Genomic DNA, 10364 nt, shown 5'->3' with positions numbered 1-10364 from the left:
CGAGGCGCATGCGCGCGCGGCCAAAGTGTCGTTGCAGAATACATCAGTTCGCAATCATGGCGGATCCGTTGAGTTTGTTGCGGCAGTACAATGTTAATAAAAAGGAGATAATCGAGCGCGAGAATCAGATCATATTCGGCGAGTTCTCCTGGCCGAAGAACGTCAAGACGAATTACTTGACTTATGGGTGAGAGCTTTTTTGTCCGAATTTAATGTCGAAATTGTTTCTCGCGTAATTACAATCTGCTCGGCCTTCATCTTTAAAGGGAGAACGAGAGAGGGAGCGAAGATAGAAGGAAAGAGAAAGAGCGAACCTGAGTTTCTGAAATGATAAACAAATATATTCGATATAATCAAATAAATCGTTGCAAAGTGAGGGAACATCGGGAATTATGTTAGAGAGAAACGCGAATGTCTATTTTAATGTATCTGCGATTCTTTTCTCCAAAATATTTCTCCTTAAAATTTGAATCTTGAGATATATATAGAGACTTCTCTGTATAGAATATATATATATTTTTTTTTTCATTCTATACTTTTTAGTTCGTTTTTAGTTTACTTTTTAATAATTTTTAGATAATTTAGTTCTTAACATAATTTAATTCTTATTTTGAAGTGTATTTAAAGTGTATTTAATTTGAATTTTTCTTTTACCACATATTATTTGCAAGTCTTCCTTATGAAGCCAATTATTCTAAAGTTATAAAGTACTTCTATTTCTTTACCTCTGCTCTTTCTCTTTAATTTATAATCAAAATTGAATTATTATTAAGTTATTAAAACGCCTTGCCAATTTAGTTTCTGATATGTGTCTACGATTAAAAGTTAAATTGTGTATCTGCGTAGAAAATAATTCATATCAAAAGCTAGGTTATATATATATGATTTATATTATATTTTATTTAAAGGAATTTAAAGAGATATATTAAACATTACTAATAAAAATGGTTTTTGTATATTTTGAACAATATTTTCAAGAGAGACACTAACATTTCTTTCTATTTTTTAGATCCGGAAAAGAAGGCACGCCTAAGGAATACTATACCCTCGAGTGTCTTTTGTTCCTGCTCAAACATGTTCAGCTCACACATCCAGTATATGTACGACAAGCGGCCGCGGAAAACATCCCGGTGGTGCGTCGACCTGACAGAAAAGACTTGCTGGCCTACCTCAATGGCGAGACCGCTACATCAGCCGCCATAGATAAATCGGCACCGTTGGAGATCCCGACGCAGGTGAAACGCGCCGCCGAGGATGGCTTGGAGAGCGGTTCGTCGAAGAAACCGCGCTTCGAGGAGACCCACGTGCAGAAGGTCAAGGAACAACTGGCGGCACGTTTGGACGCTCCTAAGGAAGCGTCGGTCACCGTTGACAACATCAAATCGCTGTCGGAAGCGATGTCGGTGGAGAAGATCGCCGCGATCAAGGCGAAACGCTTGGCGAAGAAGCGCACCACCATCAAGGAGAACGACGACATCGGTATGGGTTCGGATCTGCGCGTGATCCTCGACATGGACGTGGACGACACCAAGGACATCGTGTCGCGCGAACGTCAGTGGCGGACTCGAGCCACGATTCTGCAGAGCAGCGGCAAGATCTTCGCGAAGAACATCTTCGCGATCCTGCAGAGCATCAAGGCGCGCGAAGAGGGCCGGCAGAAGGGCCCGACCGTGCCCACACCGATGGTGACACCGCGTTCGACACCCATGCGACCGCTGCCGCAGCCGGCCGTGTACAATCGTTACGATCAGGAACGTTTCATCCGGCAGAAGGAGGAGACGGAGGGCTTCAAGATCGACACCATGGGCACGTATCACGGCATGACGTTGAAATCCGTGACCGAAGGTACGAATCCCGCCGTGAGAAAACCACCGACCAATCCGTCCAGCACGCCGACTTCCGGTTTGTTGCCGACCTCCGCCGCTAAATTAACACCTCAGCAAGCCGCGCAGAACAAACGACCTAGCCGAACACCCATCATCATCATTCCCAGCGCCAATACATCCCTCATCACTATGTACAACTCCAAGGACATTCTTCAGGATTTGAAGTATATTAGTAATGAGGACAAACGGGCGCAGGGTTGCAAACGCGAGAATGAGGTGCTTCTTCAACGGCGGAAGGAAGGCGGCTTAACCGTGCCATACCGGGTGGTCGACAATCCGCAGAAGCTCACCAATGCCGACTGGGAAAGAGTCGTCGCCGTATTCGTCATGGGACCGGCGTGGCAGTTTAAGGGTTGGCCGTTTGATGGCAATCCGGTAGAAATTTTTTCAAAGAGTACGTATAGAATTTTAAATAACAAAATAGTTGGATTAAGCATTTTATTACATTGCGAGGGCTACATTAAATACATTTGTAAGTCTTTTCAGAACGAGAAAAATATATCTACAATATATATTAATATAGTATTTCGCTCTGTATCAATATTTCGTTACTCTCAAAAGTTCAAACTATCCTATGATCATCCTACAATGAAAAGAAAGATTTAATCAATTTTATTTGCCAATATTTTCTAAATATATATGTATAATTTTTTGTTTTAATGTCTTCATTTGAATAGTGTTGATAAATCAATAAAATAATTATATCAGTGTAATACAAATATAATTTTATCTAAAATATTATGAGATGCACCTTGCAAACTTTTGAGTGGTAATACATAGTATCATATTTTGAGTGCAAGCACAATGTTATCTCCCTTCTTTCTTACAGTATGCGCATTTCACTTAAAATATGACGAGATGAGGCTGGACGCGAATGTAGCACGTTGGGCAGTCACGGTGATCGAATTGAGCCGGACAAAGAGGCACTTGGACAGAGCGGCGTTAATGATATTCTGGGAACATCTCGATAAGTGAGTACCTTATAAATTTAATTTTTTTTATCATGTTATACGCACACACACACATGCGCGCGCGCGTATGTCTGTAATCTTATCTTTGAAATTTTCAATTAAGCTAATATTAATTCTCTGCTTATTATTATTAATTTATTAATTTAATGTAATTTATAATTTTAATTCTCTTATGATTTTTTTATATAAGTAACATTTTTTACATGTGTAGGAATAGCTACACATTTATACCTCAAAATTCAAGGTGAACTCTATCTTTACAGGCATATGATCAAGAACAAGCCGCATCTTCGTTTCTGAATCCTAATACGATTCAGACTCGTGTGTGTGTTCTTAATATTTTTTAGATATTTTCATAAAGAGTTGTACATACGGTTCGAAAAAAATTTAACATATATATATATATATATATATATATATATATATATATATATGTATGTATATGTATATCTACAGTATATATAAATGCGTAAACATAACGTGAAGTCGAATCGAGTTTAATCGACGTATCAAGGTAACGTAATCGCGACGAATAACTACGTTGTGTGACATTTGAACTTGACGACAGCCATTTGACGAAAAAAAAACCATTCATTTATAATAAATATTTTTTAGATTGTAATCTAGTAGTGAATCTCGGATTTTGGTTATCGTTTATAATCGGCATATTTGCCAAGATTTATCATTCTGATGATTCAGCACATATTCTGCCGCAGCGTATAGATTTTTCAGAGCATATATCGATTGTAATTAGCGCGAACTGATGTGCCTGTTGTTATTGATAATTAATAAAACATCGAGCTAAGCATATAGGAATTTCTATTATTGGTTGAGAATATAAAGGTTGATTGTGTGATATGTGATCCTGGAGAATCTACCTATCTATCCATCTATGTCAGCAAGAACTATCGACTCCCCCCCATTAAGAGAAAACATATGATGATAATTATGTGATGCATAGATGAATAATTTTTACAACTGTCCGCCTATATAGAAATGCGAGATAGAAATTTTATCAATTAGTATATCGGGTAGAAACGTGAATTAACTCTCTGAACTGAAATGATTGATTGTATGTATGATTGTGATATTGATTGTATTATCAAATTTATCTGAAAAATAATTTACTGAAAAACGTATTTACGTTATTTTTAAAACTAGAAATCTGAAACGCGGGTAAAAATTTACAATAGTTTCCATTTTCTATATTATTATTTTTACGAATAAAATTAACAAAATTGCATTCAATTATTTTTAAGACTATAAAAATTAATACTTTTCGGTATCACATTTATTATACTTGGGCGCGATAACGTAAGTTGTGTAAAAAATATATGTATATAAAAATTTGTATGTGAGAAATCTATGTAAAAATTATTCATCTGCGTAGTGTCAATGGAAAAATTTAAATTTTTTGCGCGAGCGCATTTTCACATTTATATTTTGATTCACAGCTGAAGAACTTTAATTTTAACGACTGCAACGACGTTGGCTGTAAATGAACTGTAATTAACTCGCATTCACAAAGTGTTGAATCCATTCATATTGCGTGTTCGGCACTAAATGCAGCCATTCACAAGTTTTAGTTTTGTCAATAAAAAGATCAAATGAAGTATCACCAGAAAAAAAGTTATAAAGTGATGAAAAATGACGAAAAGTTGTCTCCACCTTCATGCGAACAAGAGGATTACATCTCGACGGTGGTCGATAGCGGTATTAAGTTTCTTCGCGCGTGCTTTGTAATTCGAAACGCGACGCCGCGAAGATCTTCCCGAGGGAGAGAAGACGAGAGGATTCACTGGATAAGAAGGGAGAATACGTGGTAAGATACCGTATTTTCTCTTTGCTTCTAAAACCAAAGCCAAAGTAAATCGCTCGCGGCGCGACCGAGGTATATACGATTGACCGGCGTTGTTTATACGATGGTGGATCGAACATTTATAACTAGATTACCACCGCCCTATTACTTCGACAAATACGACGAATGTACCCCTAACAATATCTTCACTCCGATTCCGCCCCTATTGTTCGAGGGTCGATCGCTCCGCGTTTCTTTTCAATTATCGCGTTGTTTCCTCTTTTCTCTTTCGCGCACAAATTTAGATAATGTCGCTTCTTCTTTTACACAATGGACCAAAAATTAGTTTATATAAATATGTATATAAAACTAATATAGATATACATATAACAAATAAACGAAAAATTGTATGTATATCTTTATCTTCGCTTTTTTTAAAACTATTTAATATGACTATTATTTTTCGATTATTAAAAAATGTATGTCTTCTAAATATGATCAAAAAAATTGTGAAAAGTTTTTAACTAACATATAATTTTTTTTTCAGCGTTATAACTTTATTAGGCTTTAACGCAATTAACATTAAGAGACTTCCTTCTTCAAAGATTATCTCTCCGTATCGATTCCTGTCTTCTTATCCAGAAAAAGACATTCATGCGAATTTGTAATTGCACTGCGCGCAATTCGGCTGCACACAAGGGATGCCCGGCAATACGGCGGGTGGCAGATGATGCAGGATGCCAGCTGATCTAGCAGCTGACAGTCGATCCGCTGCCACTTGCGCGCACAAATGCGCATCTCGCAATTGCTGTTGCACCCCAGGAGTAAAGTAATTGTTATAGCGAAAATTTAGCGCGACGGCTTCCTGAGACTCGGCCGCGGTTTTCGCGATCGGCAGATCGGTACCCTTGGCGAACTGCTCCGCGGTCGGCACGATGTTCAGCAGGCAGTAACCCGCGTCCCCGTAGACATTTCTGGACAGACTGGTATAGATCGGTGCCAGCATCGTACCTGAAATCGGTTGCTGTTGTTGGTCCCCGGCACCGCTGTCGACGATCGTCGTCTGCGGAGGTCGAAAGGCCGAGGATGCGTGACCGATACTGGTCGAAATCGCTGGCTCGACGATGCCCAGGCTGTCGCTCGCAAAGTACTCGATCGCCTTCAGCAGATCCTGGCCGCAGCGTTGCAGCACCAGTTGCAAGACCGACAGCTTGGTGTTTGGAAAGAGGCGGGCGAGAGTCTCCACGGAGGTCTGAGACACCGGAACGGACTGTTTGGAGCTCTCTAGCTTGCTGGTGTCGAAGAGAAGACTTTTGGATTTCGAACAGTTCTCCTCCAAGTCGTCCTGAGAATGAATTACGAGAGATAAGTAAGGACCGCGTTTACGTATATATAACGATGTTTAATCAACGAATTACGAACTGAATTATGCGCGACTTGATTATTCTTATCTTATTATTTTTTTTAATATGTTTTGTTTTATATACGTACAGACGAATTTTCAAGACGAGAAGTATTGTTCGTCGATGGAAGATCCTTCGAATCCTCGGAAATTTTATCAAGCTTCTTCGAAGCGAGAATTGCATCTTCATTTTCATCCATCGTCGATTTTGGCTCCGTCACAGACATTCCGAAGATCTTCCCCGGCGGAAGTCGATCGAGCTTTTGTCCGGTCGCTACCTTTGCCATTTTAAGAGCGATCGCGTCCTCGGCAGCCTGCTGTCTCTTTAGGGCAACCTTGTTGAAAACAGCTGTTTTAATTCATCTCGAATGGAAAAATTGAAGTTATAAAATAAAATCAAACAGGTGATAATGGCTTTGACAATACATAATGTTAGAAAATAAAAACAAAAAGCAAATTAGCACGAATGTGTATCATAAAAATAGTCCATTAAATGAATTTTTTAAACATAATTATAAATAGTTCCAAACATTTTGATTTACTTTAAGATTATCTTCAGCAATAAGATAAAAATATTCAACGCATTAAAAAAATGTTACAATAAAGAGCTCTTATTTGCTTTTTGTTTTTATTTTTTTATATTGGAGAGAGAAATTCGTATTTATTAAAAGCTAATGAATTTTAACATAGAAAATTACGTATGATAATTGCGGATCTTACACATTTTTATTTAAAGTAGAAGGTAGAAAACTCTATAGAAGGAAAAATACTAGAAAATATTTTATTAATACAAATAATATATATATGACACCTTTCAATTATAATTGAGATGTATTATAAATAACGAACAAATTTTTAAATATCTATGTAACAAGATATTCTAATACGATATTCTTGGATATTCTTTTCAGGCTAATTAGAAATTAATTACAGAGGAGTAAATTCACGAAGATTGGAACGAATAAAAATATGATCTCTGATATTGATCTGCGGTCTTATGCTATAATTAATATGGAGAAACACATCTACGTCATACATATAAATCCTTATACATAGCAAATATATAGCTATGTATAAGGATCGAATCGTGATGGATCATGACTGTGCTCGACTTATAAATGGACCCGTCGCTTATATACGGGGCGCATTTACCGCGCTGTTATTCCAAGCTGGACCACCCGCAATAATCTTTCACGTCGCTGATGCCAAGAGAATCTACTAACCGCTTCTTCGATCCATTTTCTCCAATCTCGCTCGATCATCGAAAGGTATAACTATCCGATTTCATTTAGCCAGTCAGTACACACATTGCCATATGTTCTTTCGGACTCGCTACAATATAGCATTTGCTACAAAGTCTTATTTGCAGAATATACTCAAAATGAATCATGCAAATAATATAATTTAATATTATAATGTATTATACATATTTATAAAATTTATTAATATATAATATATCACTCAATGTATTGATAGCAATACATAAAGCTCATCGTTTAAATTCTTATCATATGTAAGAGTATATTTCACAATTTAGAGACTAAAAGGTTTCGTCATGAATTTTTGGCAATACTCTTTAGATTGAAAAAAATGTAAATTTTATAAATATGTTCGTATACGTAGAATTCAGAAACCCGCCTATCCCCGGTATAATTTCGATAACATTATTTCTCCGAGTAATATTACAGTCGCGTTAATCATCGCGGATTACAGAGTTGGCGCGAAACTTTCGCGCGGCAAAACCGCGCGCGGTTTCCTCGGTTGTACACCGGCAATTATCGTTAGACGGATGATCACGGGCGTGTATTTTGTTTTTGACCACAACCACCGCGAGAGAGAGAGTTTCTCGAGCGCTCTGCGTCGACTATTTTCGTTTCAAGATACCGGGGGTAGCGCGAACATTTACCGCATCGAGAGTCTCGCCGCAAACAAAGTATCGAGTGTCATAATGCCTATGCAAACAGAAATGAAACGCTATACTGAGCGTTAATGGATTTAATTTATCTCGCCGTCCCCCTCTTTTGCCTCTGTTTCCCCTGTTCTCCTCTCGAGAACGAAGGATCCGTGTCGCGAGATGCATTATGCATACGATGATACCATATTGCCCAAATTCAAGAGATTGATGACTCTGGCCATTATTCATTTTGCGATTATTCTAATTGTAAAAGAGATTTGAAAAATGTGATTAGACGAGATGCTCTTAAACGCTTCGAGTTATTGCAAATATTAATTTATTCGGTGATATATCAAATGGAAATCAATTTTCGATAACTGGAAAAAAGAGTAAAGTGAGTGAAAGAAATTAAAATTGGTAGAAGTAAATAAAAATGAATCTTTATATTCTCTCTTGTTGTAATGCATAATTTAAATATCGCTACGTTGTGCATCGTATTGTTAGAAATTGCAATTTATAGAATTAAAAACAGAGGACTCGCAACTTTTTTTCCACCTCCTGCGCAGTTTGATGTTCCGTGATATTCTCATATTACCTCTTTTTCGAAATAAATGAATCAATCACAGCGTCAATTTAAACTCTTTTTTTTTTTTTTTTTGCAAAAAGGAACTATACGCGAGATTCTCTTTCCATCAACGGCTCCGACAATAACGAGCTCCGATCGGACGTCTCTTTAAATATCGGAGGGTGAATCGTGCGAAATAAAATATCGGAGGCGCGTTAATTACGCTCAACTGCGCGTGCAGCAAATTGACATTTTTCTTTCACATTTTCCTTACGCTGCTCAAAGCGCGAAGGAAACTCACGCGTACTAAATTAGTGACTGCAAGAGTGACACTCTTACACTCGCGAAATGATATCCGTCATCTCAGATTTGACATTTCGCGTTCGTAATAATTTTCTGATATATTCGAGTAAATTAAAATGTGAAAAAATCATAAAAAAATATTTTTAGATTAAAACAGAGGAAGAAAGAGAGAAGAAGAATTTTGACCGATTGGGAGGTCGAATCCTTACCTGGGCGGCCATCACTCGCTGTCGTTCGGCGATCAGCGAACATTTGGGGCACAGACACTCCCGATAACGACATTCCCTCTTGTGGCCCCGCAACCACGAGATGAGACCATGATTTCTGCAACGGGCGCACTTTGGTCTTCTCTGCTTACTGTCCGTTCCCTCGTTATTCTCGTTGTTCTCCGGCCTGTTCTTGCTCCTGCCGCGAAGCATGATGGTGTCCCACGCGAATCGAATCTCGTCTTTTTTTTTTTTTTTTTATTTGCGATCGTTCATATATACGCACCGTTTTTACACACGAAGAATGTCGTAGAATCGTACAAATAGAAAATATCCCCCTCGATTATTTTTTATTTACTTATATTCTCGCGCCTGTCTTTACTCTGATATCCGAAAAGAACTCGAGCAACGAATAATATTCGCGTCACGATTTTTAGTCGAAATTATTGATATGCATGTTAAAGAGATTTTTTTATAAATTAATAATTGAGAATTGACAGATAAATATATACAGATTAATCGTGAATATATATAATGAATTTTTCAGCAATTACGTAAGGGTATATAATTAATTTTAGATAATATATCCCCCTATGTAATTAACTGTCAATAGTTTGAAAATAGAAAAACTCTTACGGATAGTTGAATATTCAATTTTCTATCTTGAGAAAGGCTGAAAGAGCACACGGAGAAATTAAGCGAAAACTACGAAGAAGAAGGTCAGGACTGTGACACATGGCGTTTTTCGCGCGCGAGTTCTTGTCGCGATTGTTAATTCGGAACTGTGCGAAAAGAGACCGGAGCGATTTAATAGTCGACTTCGGGATTTCGTTTCTTCCGGCTTGGCGGCGATTCGGTTCGATTGGCCGCGGATGTACGGGACGTTTAGGCTCTTCCACGCGATTCCGTAGCATCCCCAGAAGCGGAGAAGAGAGTCGAAAAGACAAACATCGGCCGGACCACCCTTCTTCGGCGATTGGTTCCGTCGTGTTTACCCTTGTCGCCACTCCTACCGCGAGACAAGAGAGATCTCGCATCGTAGGGTATCGTAATCGCAAGTAAACTCGCCAGTGTGCGCAAGTATATATGTATATGTATGTATGGACGTGTATGATTTTATCTTATTTTTCAGTGTTACATCTCGCCGAGGATGTGGTGGAGAGCAAATTAAACAGGAGATTAATGGAGTGATGGAGTGTATGAGAAAAAATATACCAAGCGAAAATGCAGATAGAACAAATGCAATTTTGGAAAAGTAAGTGTTACTCGACTGTGTTACACGATGTAACATGATGTAATGTTTTTAAATTTCTCAGCATACATTTTTTTGTTCTCAAGA

The 10364-nt window shown here is 38.0% G+C and overlaps 2 protein-coding genes across 5 annotated transcripts; one reads left to right on the top strand and one right to left on the bottom strand.

Annotated features, from left to right (window-relative positions):
• The first annotated feature begins 27 nt into the window (after nt 1–27).
• Hyx (cell division cycle 73 hyrax) lies at nt 28–10280 on the top strand. 4 transcript variants are annotated; one of them, XM_083035707.1, is made up of 10 exons: nt 28–187; nt 1010–2280; nt 2716–2857; nt 3121–3371; nt 3473–4679; nt 5203–6024; nt 6149–6461; nt 6969–7325; nt 8967–10083; nt 10158–10280. In XM_083035707.1, the coding sequence occupies exons 1-4, from the start codon at nt 57–59 to the stop codon at nt 3155–3157; spliced, it is 1581 nt and encodes a 526-aa protein (XP_082891833.1). In that variant the 5' UTR covers nt 28–56; the 3' UTR covers nt 3158–3371; nt 3473–4679; nt 5203–6024; nt 6149–6461; nt 6969–7325; nt 8967–10083; nt 10158–10280. The 4 variants fall into 4 exon arrangements, with proteins under 4 accessions (XP_082891833.1, XP_082891830.1, XP_082891829.1 ...); XM_083035704.1 differs by having other exon boundaries at nt 3121–4679; nt 8967–10068; XM_083035703.1 differs by having other exon boundaries at nt 3121–4679.
• On the bottom strand, nt 5308–9794 carry LOC145934879 (doublesex- and mab-3-related transcription factor A2). The gene is made up of 4 exons (XM_083035711.1): nt 9662–9794; nt 9029–9267; nt 6147–6392; nt 5308–6000 (listed from the first exon to the last, which is right to left on the bottom strand). The coding sequence occupies exons 2-4, from the start codon at nt 9236–9238 to the stop codon at nt 5308–5310; spliced, it is 1149 nt and encodes a 382-aa protein (XP_082891837.1). The 5' UTR covers nt 9239–9267; nt 9662–9794.
• Nucleotides 10281–10364: the final 84 nt, after the last annotated feature.

The sequence above is a fragment of the Prenolepis imparis genome, unplaced genomic scaffold, assembly GCF_030444845.1.
Source record: "Prenolepis imparis isolate NDT839.2.m4 unplaced genomic scaffold, iyPreImpa1.0 SCAF_4, whole genome shotgun sequence".
NCBI lineage: Eukaryota > Metazoa > Arthropoda > Insecta > Hymenoptera > Formicidae > Prenolepis > Prenolepis imparis.
The sequence above is the reverse complement of the archived record's forward strand: the minus strand, read 5'-3'. Positions and strand labels throughout refer to the sequence as shown.

Excerpts from the sequence above, each read along its gene's own strand:
- Hyx (XM_083035707.1), top strand. The coding sequence starts at position 57 with ATGGCGGATCCGTTGAGTTTGTTGCGGCAGTACAATGTTAATAAAAAG. Across the intron at positions 2,281-2,715 it reads GGTAGAAATTTTTTCAAAGA|TATGCGCATTTCACTTAAAA; the intron begins GTACGTATAGAA and ends TCTTTCTTACAG. Across the intron at positions 2,858-3,120 it reads TTCTGGGAACATCTCGATAA|GCATATGATCAAGAACAAGC; the intron begins GTGAGTACCTTA and ends CTATCTTTACAG.
- LOC145934879 (XM_083035711.1), bottom strand. The coding sequence starts at position 9,238 with ATGCTTCGCGGCAGGAGCAAGAACAGGCCGGAGAACAACGAGAATAAC. Across the intron at positions 6,393-9,028 it reads AGCGAGTGATGGCCGCCCAG|GTTGCCCTAAAGAGACAGCA; the intron begins GTAAGGATTCGA and ends GTTTTCAACAAG. Across the intron at positions 6,001-6,146 it reads CTCGTCTTGAAAATTCGTCT|GACGACTTGGAGGAGAACTG; the intron begins GTACGTATATAA and ends ATTCATTCTCAG.